At 47.8% G+C, this 16,145-nt stretch overlaps 1 protein-coding gene across 4 annotated transcripts in view; it reads right to left on the reverse strand.

Moving 5' to 3' along the window:
• Window positions 1–16,145, reverse strand: part of LOC147621389 (coiled-coil protein) — a 181,092-nt gene that overhangs the window by 114,349 nt on the left and 50,598 nt on the right. For all 4 annotated transcript variants that reach the window (XR_015269822.1, XR_015269821.1, XM_086824147.1 and 1 more), the window contains one exon: window positions 9,272–9,306. Coding sequence is in view for 2 of the 4 variants with exons in the window: in XM_086824147.1 (XP_086680273.1) it covers window positions 9,272–9,306 (35 nt within the window). In the remaining 2 variants the exon portion in view is untranslated. The remainder of the gene's footprint in view (window positions 1–9,271; window positions 9,307–16,145) is intronic.

Raw genomic sequence — 16,145 nt, forward strand, 5'->3', positions numbered from 1 at the left:
GTGTATGCACCCAGGGGAGTGCTAGTGATCATCAGTAGGTTACTGGGGCACTTTTTACTTCAGTTAGTGGAGGTTTTTTCCCCCAGTTTAGCTTAGTTTCACTTATAGTGATTTATAAGTGATTTGGTCCACCTGGCACTATTTATGGCCGGACCATGTGAACACACTATTAGGTCACATCTTTTATGTGGCTATTGTACTTCACTTTATTATTATCAATACATGAGCAGTCGTGTTCCTCTCTCTCTCTAACACGCCTCCTGTTGATGTGCCTTCCAAAACCCTAACCCTAACAGCCATTGCCCACACTATTGAACATGTAGGCTAGCAGGGGCGCTAGGGTATCATGGGCATGCGAGATGTACTCGGCAGTGAGTCCCTCATGATCTTGGGCTCGCCCATTGCATAGTCTACGAATGGCCTTGAGGACCATGCCCTTTGTGAAGAAGGTGGAGGTGGTGGGGCGGGGGTCTGGTGGTGGGGGTAGGGGTGGCTGATGGGAGATATGAGTGCATAGGAGTGCCATGTGTCTGGGCAGGTGATAGGTGTGGGAGGGCGATGTTCTCAGAGTTTCCTCCGTGCCTCTTTGCAGTTCAGCCCTAAGAAAAGTCGGTATAACTCATCCTCTTTTCGAGCATAGAACTCCCGTTTGTTGCGTCGGGTGAGCCGTTGAGAAATCCGTTGCGGTTGGCGCTTCGTGATTTGCCCAATCCGTACCTCATGCTTAAGACGGGAGCGTATGGCCCGACATTCGTCATCATACCAACAGTTCTGGGGCATGGAACTGCAAGGTGGCTTGGCGGTAGACCGCCGCGTGCATATGAAAGAAGTTGTGGCGGATGTGTGGAGTATGGTGGTGAGTTGTGTTGTGAGGGTGGATAGGGGGTCAGTAGGTTTCACATCGTGGAGTTGGCGGTAGATGTGGTTGGAGTAAACAAGGTCAAGCTCGTGATCAAAGAGGACCTGAGTGTAATATGAAATGGGGGGAGGTGGTGAAGGGACGGTGTGTGAAGTTTTGTGAGAACCTCAAACTCAACTTGTACATGTGTACATGAGTGATGTTCGTGTTGTGGTAAAGTCATGGGAGCACCCATTGACTCAGTGTGGGCGTCATGGATACGACAATCAGGCCTTAGGCTTTGATGGAAGTGTATGTGCAGGAAAATGATGAAATCTTGGAAGCACAGGCTTGTCCGGAGCGTGTTATGCTGGAGATGGTGTCAGCCATTCGATTGCTTTGTTTGTGTACGCGTCCCAAATAAAATCGGCACCAGGTTGTATTTGAAGGTATGCATGGCAATAAGGGCAATTTGTGCATAAACTTGATCTGAAAGGTCCTGGAAAGAAAGGTGGCCACGTGTATGAAAAGCTGGTGAGAAGGTGGCACTAGAATTTTTGATGGAGGGAATATACTGAATTTGTACCAAGTGGCGGATTCTGCCGGAAGAGCAAACGTGGATTGCAGACGGCGTGGGGGATGCAGAGAGTTACGAGCAGGGGGCCCTTTAAGCAACGTGGCCATCCTTGAGACTTAAAAGAAAAAAGAAAAAAACAAATAATACACCAACCACGTGGCCAGCTTATTGAAGTCCACGTGGAGGTATGCTTGGTAGCCATCTCTCTCGCTAGCACAACACCTAGAAGGTGGGCGAAGAGAGAAAGAGGAGGGAGTTGCCGCCTTAGGAGGGCGATGCTTCTGGGGAGCGAATGAAGAGAGAGTGTGGTCGTTTCTGGTGTGTGTGGCTGGTGCAGCCGCAAGCGCAAAGGAGGAGGGTCGTCTTCAGCAGAGTGTGGTGCCGCCAGTAGTGAAGGGACCGCTTCCACTAACAGGCGTTGACGGCATGGAAGCAGGGGGGCCCTCACCAACTGCAGCGAAGAGAGTGGAGAGCAGAGGCAGGTAGAGGTGTTCTTGTTGAAACGCCACCTCAGTGCTCGTGTGTTTGTTATGTTTTTTTTGGGGCGCAGTGGCTGGCGAGGAGGAGATCTTTTTTTCGAAAAGGTGGCAGCCTCTGGTGTGCGCAAGGGATGATAGAGGAGTGGCCTTGTTTTTTGTCTCGGTGGTTGCGGTGGCTGGGTACGTCAACGGAGAGATTGCCACAGGAGAGTGCAGTCAGGTTTCTGGAGAAGATGGAGTTTACAACCTTGATGAAAGACAGGGCAACCCCGGAGATCCTTTCTCAGATTTTGACTTATTGCTTGCAGGGTGATGCAAAAGCATGGCTACAGATGTTTGTGACTACACACAGAAATGTTCATCAACAGGATCCTGAGTACCGTGTAGTCAGAGCTGCATTTTTGGCACAGTTTGTCCATGTGAAGAGTCCGAATGAAGTGTGGAAGGAGTTGTGTAACATTCAGCAGAAGGATGGTCAGGATGTGGATCAGTATTTGATAGAGTTTGGTAGACTGTGGAGTCTATGGTGTGAGGCTTTGATTCCTGAAGTACCCCCACAGATGATAAAGAGGGAGCGGTTTGTGGCTGGTTTGGAGCCAACCCTCCGTCTGAAGGTGGAGCTGAAGAACCTGGATAGCTTTGAGGAGGCTGTCAGAGTTGCTCGTGAGAAGGAGTGGAAGGTGAAGCGTCTGAGGCAGTTGGGAATGCAGGAAGAGCCGAAGAGGTTTGTGAAGATGCCAGAGATTGAGAGTATGCATCCTGGAAGAAACGCTGCTGTTGTTCCTAAACAGGAGGATTTTTTGAAGAGGGAGGTTCATGAAGCAGTGGAGCTCATGAAGTCTTTAAGCTTGAACTGGATAGAGTCTGCAGGAAGAGGAAGAGGCATAGGTGTTATGGGAAGGAAGACTGATGCATCATCTGGTTCTGAAGGAAATTCAGCAGATATTGGAAGAGGGAGAGGGTATCCGTGTGATGTGCAATGCCGGAATTGTGGTGAGTGGGGTCATATCAATCCGCAATGTAAGAAACCAACCAAAGCTAATGGTGGAATATATCAATTGTCTATGGGAATAAATGATAGGGTGAGTGACCCTAGTATGCAGATGAAGGATGCAATTCAGTCCAATGTTCATGAAGTCTGTAAGGTCACATTTGCAGAGCAAGATATGGGATAGATTAACCTGTTGGAAATGGAGAAGGGTAAGGTTTTTGGAATCAGCCCTGAAGAGTTTTCAGAAGATGAGGAGGAGGAGGATGAGATTATTGATGGTGCTGTGGATTGTGAAAGTGATGCTAGTGCTGAGGAACCTGATGTGTTTAAGTATGGATATGACTTGGATGATCTCTTTGATTTAGAAATGAGTAATGACTTGCATGTGCCAGTACTTCAGCCAGTCAAGGTAGAATGTGATGATCAAAATGAGGAACCTGATGTGTTTAAGTATGGATATGACTTGGATGATCTCTTTGATTTAGAAATGAGTAATGACTTGCATGTGCCAGTACTTCAGCCAGTCAAGGTAGAATGTGATGATCAAAATGTCACTAATGAAGATGCTATGGATGGAGTACAAGTTGATGATCCGGGTGATGAGTTGGATATTGTAGCCTGTGAGAGTGTGGATGGTGAGCTGGACAGTATTCTTGATAATGCATTGGATGATCTGTTGGAATTGGCTTCCTTAGAGAAGGTAACAAATGCTTGCATACCAGACTCCAGTTGTGCAGGAAGGGAATGATGGTGTGACTGATGATGGGTTAGATGCTATTTCGGATGATGACGTGATAGATTTTGCAGGTGCGGTTGCTGATCATAAGGTGTGTGTTCCTTGTCATGCCCAAGAGAATGAGTCGGTTGTCAGTGGTGAGGATGCATGTGAGGCTATTGTTGTTGGTCAAGGGGACCGAGATGCTTTGCCTGGGAGTTTAGGGAGCTTGGACTTGGTAGAGATGCCTGTGCAAGATGTGGAGAATCTTGAAGGATCGCCAATGGTCTTGAAGCTGGAGAAACTACAGGGAAGTGACAATGATGAGTCTACAGTGCATGAAGTTGCTGTGTTTGATGTTGATGGGCTGAAGGAAAATGGGTTTATGATGGACACACCACATGTTGATGCTCAGCATATGGATGAGTGGTTTGGCTGTAGTCCTAGTTTGGCAGTTTGCCCAGAGGGAGAGTTGGAAGCCAATGATGTGGGTTGCAAATTGAATGATCATGAGATGGGAGTTGATGATCAGATGTTTGTTATTTCAGTATATGATTATGAGTGGGAATCAGATGTGTCAGAGGGGAGTAGAGGTGAGGAATGGATGTTTCCATCACAAAACTGTGTGAGCTGGTATGGAGGAGGAAGTGCAACAATAGATGGTGATTAGGCCATATATAAAGAGCCCAGGGGGTTGCTGAAAATGGAAGACCATGACAGGGTGTATCAATGGTTGTTTGATAGAGAAAAACGCTTGAAGGATTGGAAGGTAGATGCACCGAGATTTCTGTTTGATCCAGGCGGATAAATGGTTTCTGGTTGTACAGCTGCTGGACATAAATGTCTCAGCAGAAAAAAGGGGGTTGCTAAATATGTGTGAAGTTTTGTGAGAACCTCATCGCTGCTGCGCCTCCCCCCTCCTCGCCATCTCGTCCCCCCCCTCCTAGCCTCTTCTCGAGCTCTTGCATCAGCCAGGTACAGAGGCTGATCAGGAACTTTCTGTGGTCCGGGAGGGACGGTCAGCCAGCTCGGGCAAAGGTTGCATGGGCAGTTATTACACTTCCACTGGCTCAGGGCAGTTTGGGCATTATAGATCCAGTCGATCAGAGTAGAGCCTTATTGGGGAAGCTTATTGTTCGGGGGTTGCTTCCAGGCGCTGAGCCTTGGAAAGAGCTCCTCTTGCAGCGACTGCAGGCTCGGGCGCCCCCAGCAGGGGGTACTTGGGCACCAGAGATTCGCTGGATCTTCATAGAGATGCGGAGGACAGGCCTCAGCAGAGGATGGGAGGACAGATTTGCTTTGAGTATCCTGAGAGCTTGGGAGCTGCTGAGACCGGGGCTCTCTCAGCGGCCTCCTTCTTGTGTTGAGGAGCGGGCCAGACAGCCGCTCATCTGGAGCCCAGCGGTTCGCACGGAGCAGGGTCATATGCTGGGTTCTCGGCCTCGTCTAGCCTGGGGACCTTTAGCGGCAGGCCCAGCTCGTAGTTTTGGAGACTCGCAGGCTTTCTGCAGTCTACCAAAGGAGATCCAGGTGGAGAGGCTGAGTCACTTCAGAGGGGGGTTGATTATGAGGGATGATATACAGCAGGCACTCACAGAGGAGTGGTTCACGCCTCTCGAGCCAGTGGCCCCACGGTGGATGGGAGCCTTTACACAGTTGGAGATCCTGATTGTTGTCAGAGCTAGCACTGAGGATGGCAGATGCCTCTACTATGAGATTCAGGATGAGGGCAGACTCCAGAGAGTGGAGGTGGAGTCGCCTTTGGTTGCAGAGTGCACCTTTCAGAGGATTCGGGTAGTGGCCGCCGCTTCTCGGAAGTGGCATATTGACCCCGACCCTACTGATGTGCTCCCGGATTGGCGCATATGGGCATATGCAGCGCGCCCCTTGGCCCGGCTACAGTGGGACCCCGGGGAGTACGAGTGGCATGATCCTTATGCATCCCTTGAGGCCACAGAGATCACCTTTTTCCAGTATACTGTTCGGCTGGGGCGGCATATTTTGACGGCGAGGAGGACGGTTTCTCCAGCGGCAGCGGGACATTGGCGACTACAGGGACTCTCACAGGAGTTCCTGGAGGATTTCTGGGCTCGACTCTAGGCTAGTCGGTAGGCCCGCAGGATCTCGGCTTTTCAGTGGCTGGTCGCCCACAGGGGCTCAGCAGTTGGCACTAGGCTTGTTTACAGCGGGTCTTCCGGCGGCCTGCGTCCGATGCGGCCACCCTATGGAGACACAGAGACATTGCCTTTGGGACTGCCCTCAGGCACAGCAGATTTGGCTGCGGATGCTGCGTATTCTGGCCCCCCTCTCTCCAGAGGGTATGTTTACGTGGGGTGCCGCTGCTTGGTCGACTTCGTCAGGGCCTGCTATGGGCTATGAGATGGAGCCGGGCAGTCAGGCCATCAGATTTATTAGGGGCCAGCCTCGCCTGGTTCCGGCACCGGATTTCTCGTCCGCCAGTTGGACACAGGAGAGGGATTTACGATGGGAGCTCCTCAGCAGCCTCACCATCTGGTTCACCTGGAGGGCCCGGTGCTTTACGGCCTTTGAGGGGAGATTGGAGCCACCAGCAGAGACTGTACGGGGGATTTGGCAGGAGTTGATCCACACCCTGCGAGGACAGTACGACCGCATCCGGGGAGACTCGGATGAGGCGATCTTACGGCGCCATGCCTTTCACACCACTTGGCGCTGTGGCCCTTTCTACACCTTACACACGGGATCCCCCCGTTGGCACTACAGGCCACCTGTTTGGCTCTTCCCCCCCCTATTGTATGATTTAGCCGCTCAGTTCTTTGTACTGATGCTTGTATTTTGCAGCACCTAGGGAGAGTCTCCCGGGCTGCCATGATGTTCGCTGCTCTATCTCTCTTAGGAGCAGGAGAGATCTTTTGTAGCCCTACGGGCGTTTTTATATAACTAATGAAAGGATCTTTTCTCGGAAAAAAAAAAAAGTCTTGTTCATGCTCTTGGGTCTGGTGTTCTGGTGTGTTTGCATGCGTGTGTGGAAGTGTGGCACTCTATAAAGGCGTAAACAGCTTTACCGCTTCCGTGCCATCAACGGGTGGTGTGCAGGTAAGAGTGAAAGAGAGGTAGGCATGGTCAGCTTCAAAAGGGGGTGGCAGAATGGAGAAGTTGGGGATAAGGTGTGCCAAAGCCGGAGATACCCATAAGGTAGTCCACACAGAGAGAGAGAGAGAGAGAGAGAGAGAGAAACGAAATGAAATGAAATGATATATTGACGTCCTCAAAAGGCCAAAATGACCTATGAGACCAAAAAGGTTACAACAATTGGTGGATCTGATACAATGTCTGTGTAAGAAAAGCTAAAACAACTAAACAACTAACAGAAACTGAAACAACAACTATGAGGAAAAGTAAGGTACTAGGAGCTCCTAATGGATAACATCTGGGAAGGAAAACTCCAGCAACAAAGGTAAGCATCATATACATCACTATCCAAAGATGTCTCTCATCGGTCGATGGCGGATATCCTCAAATGTTCTCCATGGTGAGTACTCTGATTGGACGTCTCCCATGCCGTGCTAGTATGGTCCTGATCCTGAAACCCTCTCTGAACAGGCAGTGAAAACGGCCTCATATCTCATAATATACTGGACAGTGACATATGTAATGTAACTGTCTCTAGCTCCATCTGGCACAGCTGACAAATCCTAGCCTCAGCTGGTACTCCTCTGAATCTGCCAGTCTCAATCTCTAGCTAGTGTGAGGATGTGCGCATCTGACCAATAGCACACCATACCCCATGAGAAAGATGAGTATCCATGTAGCTGGGTCTAATCACAAACCCATCCTCCGTGAGCTGGAGAAGATGATCTCTATAGAAAGCCATCTTCGTACCAAGCTCGTGTGTCGGCTATATCCATGTCCTCCTAGTGTCCAGCTGAGTCAAGTCCTGCCTGATAAGTCTGGTAATCTCTGCCCGTGTGAGAGAGAGGGAGGGTGCATCCAGGGAGTACTGAAATGGAGGTAGCCTGTCCATACTAAAGCCATGCAGTTGGAACCAAGCTGTCATCTGTGCATACCAACATGATCCGTCTCCCTGTGATGCCAACTGTTGTGAAGACTCCAGGGCTAAGCGAGCATATCTGTCTTTAGGGAGAGCCCAAGTGCTATGTATAAAGGAGACTGATCGAGTGAGTGCCTCTACTACCAATGGGGGGGGCAACCATCTCTGCACGGATAATATCATGTGGTACGGAGGCCTTGGCCCTAATCATCCGGGAAATCATAGAAACCAAGGGCCTCTCCATACATCTCCATCCATCAGTGCTACCAGCTCGCCTGTGGTGATCCACTGAGGGTCCCCATATCTCCACTCCATACAGCATGGCTGAAGTGACCAAAGTGTCAAAGAGCCAGAGCTTTGTTCGAGGTTCCTGAAACTGAACCTGCGAACACATCCTCTCTAGTCTCCCCAATGCTACATAAGCTCTGGTCAATGTGGTCTCCGCTGCTCTCCTCAAGGAAAATAGTGGGCCACTAAAAACCACACCAAGGTAAGTATATGCATCTGTATACTCCACTGTCTCCTAACCATATGTAAAGGTGGGTACTGACCTCCTAACCCACTGTGTTGTGGTGTTAAACACCATCACCTTGGTTTTACCAAGGTTAACAGACAATCCACTGTCCTGTGGAAACGTGTGCAATGCATCCAAATGACGTTGCATCCCCTCTGGAGAATCTGAGATCAGCACAATATCATCAGCATACAATAACAGCGGAATCCATGTCCCTACTAGCTGTGCTCCTCTATCACCCTCCCGATCTACATAGTCCGAAACCTCATCCACATACATCCCAAATAAGGTGGGAGAAAGGGGGCAGCCCTGTTTCACCCCAATAGTGGAGTGAACCATCTCAGATATACCCTGAGTAGTACGTACCTGCCCCACAACTGTCCTGTATAAAGCCATGATTCCCCAAATCAGCTCTGTGGGCACTCCCATCTCCTATAGTCTACGCATCAGTCTGGCTCTCGGTACTGTGTCAAAAGCTTTGCGGAAATCCACAAAGCAACAATAAATTCTCCTGCCATATAATCTGCCCTCCTCAATAATAGCTTTGAGTGTCAAGATATGGTTAAGAGTGGAGAAACCTCTCCTGAACCCTGCCTGCCCTGATGCACGTATGCCCTCTCTCTCTGCCCATCTACTCAACTCCTGCTCAAGAATAGATGCATATAATCTGTGTGATGACCAATCACGATGGTACGATAATTCCCAGGAAGCATGGGATCCCCTGACTTGAAGATAGGCACAATCGTGGACATATTCCAAGTCTCAAGAAAACCCTCACACATGGCTCGGTTAAACATCATAGCAATAAGCTCTGCAAGCATATCTCTGGCATGAATAAAGTGCTCTGCTACCAAACCATCATGATCATATGCTCTCCCAGTCCTCAAGATAATTTGAATACCCACCCTCACATGGGTAACATCCCTCCAAGAGGAGTGGCCAGCTGTGGAGAAAGAGCCCCACTCTCTCAGTCGTCTTCCTTATTGTATCTGTTTTTAAAGATGTGGGTGGCCTTTAGACAACTAATTTATTTGTTGGTTAGCCTAGAGAACTAATTCACATGCCCTAGTTTTAGTTCCCAAGCATGCATTGATAAAACAGCATAGCGTGGCAACATCAAAAGCTACCTGCATTTCTTTTGTGAAAATGCTGGGTCCTCTCCCTGTAAATAGAAAAAGAACACAAGATGGTCAAAACTTATTGAACCACTGTTAAAATGCATATCAACAAGTCCTTGCAATTTGAGAATAATCGTGACCTTGACTATAGAAAAGAAAGTGTTTTTGATGCCCCTTCATTAAGGCCAAAAGCCTTTCAAATCTGGTACAAATAACTTGGCAACTAATATGGCTTTACGATAGAACAGATTCGTTTCAAAGACAGCCTAATTATTTTGCACTTGAAAACTTGAAATTTTATGCTGCACGTTTTATCACTAACCACAAAAAAGGGGTGAGAAAAAAGATTAGTTCTATGCAGTTCAGAAAAATATAGGGTGAGAGAAGTGGGCAGCCAACGTTGGCCACTAGTTTTCCCAGCATTTCATTTTGTTGAAAAATGTTAAGACAATAACCTAAACATGCGCATAAAAAGACTACACAGAGCATCCAAATTGCCCACACTTCATAGATTGGCAACTACTAAGCAACTTCAGGATAAGCAAATGAGTTTCTTCTAGCATGGGTTTAGAAAAAGAAGCAGCAAGACCATCAAGCACTGCTTACACTCCCAATAAGTCTCCATTGTGACCTACCACCGTGAGATCCCCCTCCTTACCAACAAATCCAGCAGGCAGTCCAACAATCTGGAAAATATTTGGCACATTTTACCATCCAACTTACTATTTTGGACAACACCAAAGCATCCAACCTTTCACTCATCTTCACAACTCTTCACACTGAAAAGAGGCACAAAATGAAGGATCTTTCCGCCAATATATTTGAGAATGACCACTCTCTCTTGCCAAACCTAGTGCCAATACAGCGGGACACGTCTACGCATCTGTTAATGCAGGCTTGTTTTTGTCAGGTTCTCTTTTCTTTGTTTTTCATCTCCAAGCTCTTGGATTGTGCTCAGCCAGTGAGGACTCTTGTCATCATGCTAACTATGCTAGCATCCCACGTTAGGGAGCTGCAGTGGAAAGCTTGCATGGAAACCCTCTTTTATTGATTTTATTTTGTATTTGGATTTGCACATCCACACTCCATTAAAAATGTCCGCTCCTAACTTACAAACTTATGGAATTCACTTATTTTGAAAACCACACATTGGGCACTAGGCTCTTTCTGACCTTTGCTCGGCCTTTTTGTAAAGTCCACCCTTTGTGTTAGGGAAACCCACAGGCTCTTCAAGGAGGCCACTCCATGACTTTCTAAGGTTTTAAAAACCTTAGGTTTATTTTGTTATATTTAATATCAAGTTTTCAAAAAAAAAAGTGTCATCACCCCCACAGGCCGGGAGAATCATCATTTTTTCCCAAGAGGAGCTCACCTCTCTCGAACACGACATTGACATTGAGGTCCAGACCACCCTTATCGCGAGGGTTTATGGCTCCCACCCCTCTCGCTCGCAGGCCCGTGAATGGTTTTTGGCAGCTCTCCCTTCAAGGCTGACTGTGCACTTCCACAATACATGTCTTCTTGGTCAAGGCTTCTTCTAGGTGGATTTTCTTTCTCCGGAAGCTACTTCTCAAGTGTTGGCTGGCAGCCCCTATCCTCTTGGCCCCAAGAAGATCTTTTTTTTCAATACCAAGTGGGCTTTGATCCAAAGGTGGAGGATCAGCCCCTGACCCCGGTCTCATTGTGGTTCCCTGCTCTTCCTCGGTCTTGTTGGAAGCTCTTAGCTTCCATAGGGGCATCCTTTTGCCAGGTTTTAGAGGTAACGGCCCTCCTGGGATCTCCCACCTAAGCTTCTGCCTGCTGTCATCGCCACTTCAAATGGTGTACCCCGGGTTTCTGTGCTTGCTCCTGATGCATCGATTATTGACGATCAAATCATGCTTCAGAGGCCTAACGGCTCTCACTTCCGTCATAGGATGGAGATTACAGGCAGACCTAACCAGTGTCGGATTTGTCATCCACAAGGCCACATTGCTAGAGATTGTCCTAGATCGAGAGGCCACGCTAGGAAGCGGCGTGGTCCTACCCAACAAATGCCTTTTGCAGCCGCCCAGACTCCAGTTTTCCCTATGCCCAAGCAAACCACACAGCGTTGGGTTGTGGTTAGAGATGGCAGGCACCCTTGGACCCCCGCCTTTACCCTCACCTTTAGAGGAACACCCCAACCCTTATGCAGCTCTTGCCTCAAAGGATCAAGAGGTAGACCCTTCTTTGAAGGATGAGGCTTTGCAGGCATAGGATTTCGATCCCTCGCAAGAGGATGTAGCACTACAGAGACAAGATGATCACACCCTCGAGGATGATGTTGCGCATCGCATTATCATGGTACCTCTCCAGTTTTGAGATCTAGCCCTGCCGTTTCTCCAAAGTGGGAACGAGAGGTAAGCTTTTCATCGTTAGATTTTCCCTCCCTTACCTATGCGAGACGTATCTCCGTCTCTAAAGGGGGTCCTTTGTCGACCACGAGATCTGATCACTCCTACTCTGAGTCCTTATGAGGATTGTCTCATGTAACATTCAAGGTCTTGGGGGTTTTTTCCCGCATCGGCAAAAACAGATTGTCAAAACTCAACTTCCTAGTACAGCTACAGGTGGACCTATGGATGTATTGCTCTTGCAAGAGCATAAATTGGATACTAGCCAGTGTGGGAGATCAGACAAGCTTCTTTCGGGACACACCTTTTGGTCGCCAGCCATTGGTACCAAAGGTGGTGTTTGTATTTCTGTTTCAACTGTGATTCTACCTTGCATCATTGGACATGGTGTCATTTTACCTGCGAGAGCAAAGTGGATCCTTCTTATGTAGGGTGGTACACGTATTGGTATTTTTAACCTCTATGCTCCTAACCATAGAGGTGAGAGGATTGTCTTTTGGAAATCTCTCATTACGTTGATGCCTCATGCTGACCATTGGATTTTGGTGGGGATTTTAACATGGTTGAGATGCCAATGGATAAAATAGGTGGGCATGAGGGCTTGGTGCATCCTCTTGAGAGAGCATCTTGGGAGAGGTTTATACTCTCTATTCATGGCAGAGATTGTTGGCATGAGAATGACATTCCAAGGAGACCATCCACTCTTCTCTATTCATGGTCTAACAGGAGAAGCGATGCAGAATGTATTTATGCACGGTGAGACCGTTTCATGTGGATGATTGGGTGCTTGATAGAGGGGGTCATAATTTTATTGTTGCAGGTCAAATCATTGTCCAGTGGTTTTATGCATTAGAGATTCGAGTCGCCATGGTTTAGCACCTCATGTACGCATTCCTAATCATTTGTTCTCAGATGCAGAGCTATCACGTCAAATGCTTGATATTTGCAGATCTCATGGTTTCTCACGGGCCTCGCAAAACCTGGCCTATGCTCTTTGTGATATTAGTGACTTTTATCACACGTGTGCCCTTTCTAAGAGGGAGGAGGCCTAGGACATAGAAAGGGCTATTAGACGTAGATTGACTGCCTTACAGAGAGAGCATGAGAAACATCCTCATGCTCACTGGGTTGCAACCTCTTTATGTACTGTTAGGGCTGAGCTTCATCACTCTCTAGAGCAACGTGCGGAGTACCGTTACCATTCCCAAGAATCCTTTTGGACCCAAATGGGTGGCAAATGCAACAGACACTTCTTTGCTCCTCACGGCCCATCTCATGCAAGATTCACATGGCATTCTTCATTCAAATCCTCTTATGGTTAGACAAATTGCCATTAATTTCTATCACCAGCTTCTTAGCGCTAAGTCCCATTCTGATTTGAGACATAGGGCATAGAGAAAGGTTTGGAATGCATTGCCACATTTGATTACAGAGGAGATGTGTGCCGTTCTAGATGCCCCTTTTTCTATGCAAGTGTTCACTCATGCTTTTCATGCCTTACCTCATGGTAAGTGTCGAATGGAGGATGGTCTCTCCCCTTTTTTTTTCATTACTTTTCGGAATAAGATTGGGGTAGAGATCAATTTGGCTCTCCAAGAGATGTGGGAGATGTTGGGGTAAAGGCATTATGCCCACCCTTATAGTGTGTACTAGCCCATAAGTTTTATAGTACATTGTACACTTTGTACTTTTAATGTACTAAGTGCACTATGTGTACTAGTGCAAATATACATGTGTGATAGGGGAGTCACACACTCATTCTATGAGTTGACTTATCCCCACATATGTCTCTCTCTCTCTCTCTCTCCCTTCTTCTCTGTGTGTGTCTCCCACATGAAACCCTAACTCTCATCTCCTTCAACTGGTATCAGAGCCTGCGTGTACTGTACGGACCTGCGAGCTGCATCAGAACTGGTCGCCTAGGTGTGCTGCGTGGGCAGAAGCTTGTGTAGGTGCTAAGGCACATGTGAAGCTGCTGTGTGCAGAACAGGGCAAACCAGCTCGAGGTACGCCAGCATTGGAGAAGAGCGCCAGCCTGTCTGCGCTTAAACATGCAAGGGCCACCGGTTTCACCTCTGTAGCTTTCGCTTCACACACCATAACCTCCAGTGCAGGGCAGCGCACGGCATTGAAGAGCCAGCACGAAGGAAATAACCTCTCTGTGATCGCTTTGCTTACAGGGCAGAGCTAGGCCCCGTTGGGTGCTGCAAGACATTGAGAGGGAGTTGCAGGCAGCAAGGCGTTGGGCGTTAGACGCCTGGCCACTAGGCGGAGGCTGCGTCAACAAACAGGGCTCCGCCCGCTAGTGTCCGTCCCGGAACATCTTGCCTCACCCGCTCCCAAATTAAAACTGCGTGTCCACCCCGACACTGCGCCCACATTCGCTGCTCAGGCTTCTTCTACAGCCCGCTGCTCCCCATTTCACACAGCTCCGACTCTCTCTGTGCCCATGTCTTGGGCTGCTCTCTCTGAGGTTGCAGGTTAAGGCTTCTCCTAGCTGCTACAGACGAGGTGCACCTAGGTGCAAGAGTTGACTCGGGTAGAGAGCTTACTGTTGTGCAGGACTCCATGTGTGTCATCGCTGGGCAGTACAGGTGTCTTGGCAAGCCGTGAAGCAGCATCCTTACCTGCACAGCAGAAGCAGCATCTCACACGAATCATCAAATACGAAGACAACCCCTTTTCTGAAACAGAAATCAGCTGATTTCAGAGGTATTTGCTTCAAATTTTTTTTGGGGGATTTGCAATTGAGCAGGTACAATCATCAATTGAGCAGGTACAGGTCCAAATTTCTCAGATTTTGAGCAAAATTGGCAACATTGGGTGACATTGGTCACATTTCGGGTCAATTTGCAGGAAATTGGGTGTCAAAATTTGGGGTTTTTGATGTAATTGTGCCATTGGGCATTCATACATGCTGTATGATGTGAGCAATCTCACATTTGGGTCAAAATTGGGGTTTTTGATGTAATTGTGCCATTGGGCATTCATACATGCTGTATGATGTGAGCAATCTCACATTTGGGGCCAAATTGCAGGAAATTGGAGTGCAAATCAAAGGGCTTTTGTGCCAATTGGGTTGTTTTGCATGCAGGCAGCACTGGCATTTGATGCTTTGGGCAATTTGTTGATGCCTGTCAAGCACTCAATGTGCCAGTAAATCAAAGGGCTTTTATGTATTGGATGTATATGTGGCCAAGGGGAAGCATTGTGAAGACTCTGGATGCCTTCATGTGCATTAATGTACCATTCATGATCAGAAATTGATCTTGAATCAAGGGGCTTTTCAAGATTTTGTGCTTGTTGAGCTTAGGAAAGCAGCAGGGAAGACTTTTATGCCTTGAACCCTCATAAATCCACTTGCAGTCAAGGGGCTTTTGCTCAATTTCTGTCCGGGACTGTTGTATGCAGTGGTGAGGACTATCAAGGTCCGATTTTCATTCATTTGGACAGCCAGGAGAGCATTTATTGCTACTGTATGCTGGTACAGATTTGGTACAACTTTGTACAAGTTTTGGCATGGCTATACATTGATTCGAGTGAGGAAAAGGCTCATTTTCAACTGCTGTACTTGCCGGTACAGATTTGGTACATCATTGGTGAGCACTTAGTACTGTTGTACAGTACTTTGGAAGGGGAACAAAGCACATTTAAGGTGCTGTCATAAATCTGCAGCAACCAGATTTTGGTGATTTTATCACATTCAGTGGGAGGAGAGTTGCATTCGTGCTTCCGCAGTGGGAGATAAACTTTGGGAGAACAACTGTGAGCACTTTGTGTGCTTTAGTGCAGTGTTTGCACATCTTGCAGGGAGTCAGGCATTGATTGTGTCAAAGGTTGCATATTGCTATGGCAACCACAGGTGAGAGCTCTTCATTGCTTCACATCAAAAAGCTTGAAGCCTCACATAATTCTGACATTTGGCAAACCCAGTGCTATAATGTGTTGCTCCAGAAGAAGCAGCACAAGCCCATCAAAGAAAGGGGTGTAATGCCCGCTTCTCTTACTGCTGAAGAATGGGAAGATATGGATGAGCTGGCAAGATCCACCATCATGTTGTCTATGTCAGACACTTTACTTTTCAGCATACGTGAAGAGAAGATTGCAGGACTTGTATGCCCAGCAAAGTGCCTCAAGCAAAGTGTATTGGTTGAAGAAACTCATAGGTCTTCAAATGAAGGAAGGGGCGTCTATGACAGCCCATCTAAATGAGTTTAATGGTGTTGTCAGCCAGGTAATCAATCAAAAGTTGGCAATGGACGATGAGTTCAAAGCCACCTTTCTCTTATGCACTTTGCCAGAGAGTTGGGACACATTCAGGACAGCCACTAGCAATTCAAATGCTATGCTGTCATATGCAGATGTTGAGGGTGCTCTCCTTCAAGAGGAGATGAACAGGAAGAACAACTCTGTAGGAAAGTCCAATGCAATGAATGCACGTGGGAGATCCCAGCAAAGGGGTAAAAGCCAAGAACGGGGAAGGAGCAAGTCCCGCTCCAAAAAGGACT

Source organism: Cibotium barometz, chromosome 30 (assembly GCF_041138505.1).
Source record: "Cibotium barometz isolate CiBa-2024 chromosome 30, ASM4113850v1, whole genome shotgun sequence".
Lineage (NCBI taxonomy): Eukaryota > Viridiplantae > Streptophyta > Polypodiopsida > Cyatheales > Cibotiaceae > Cibotium > Cibotium barometz.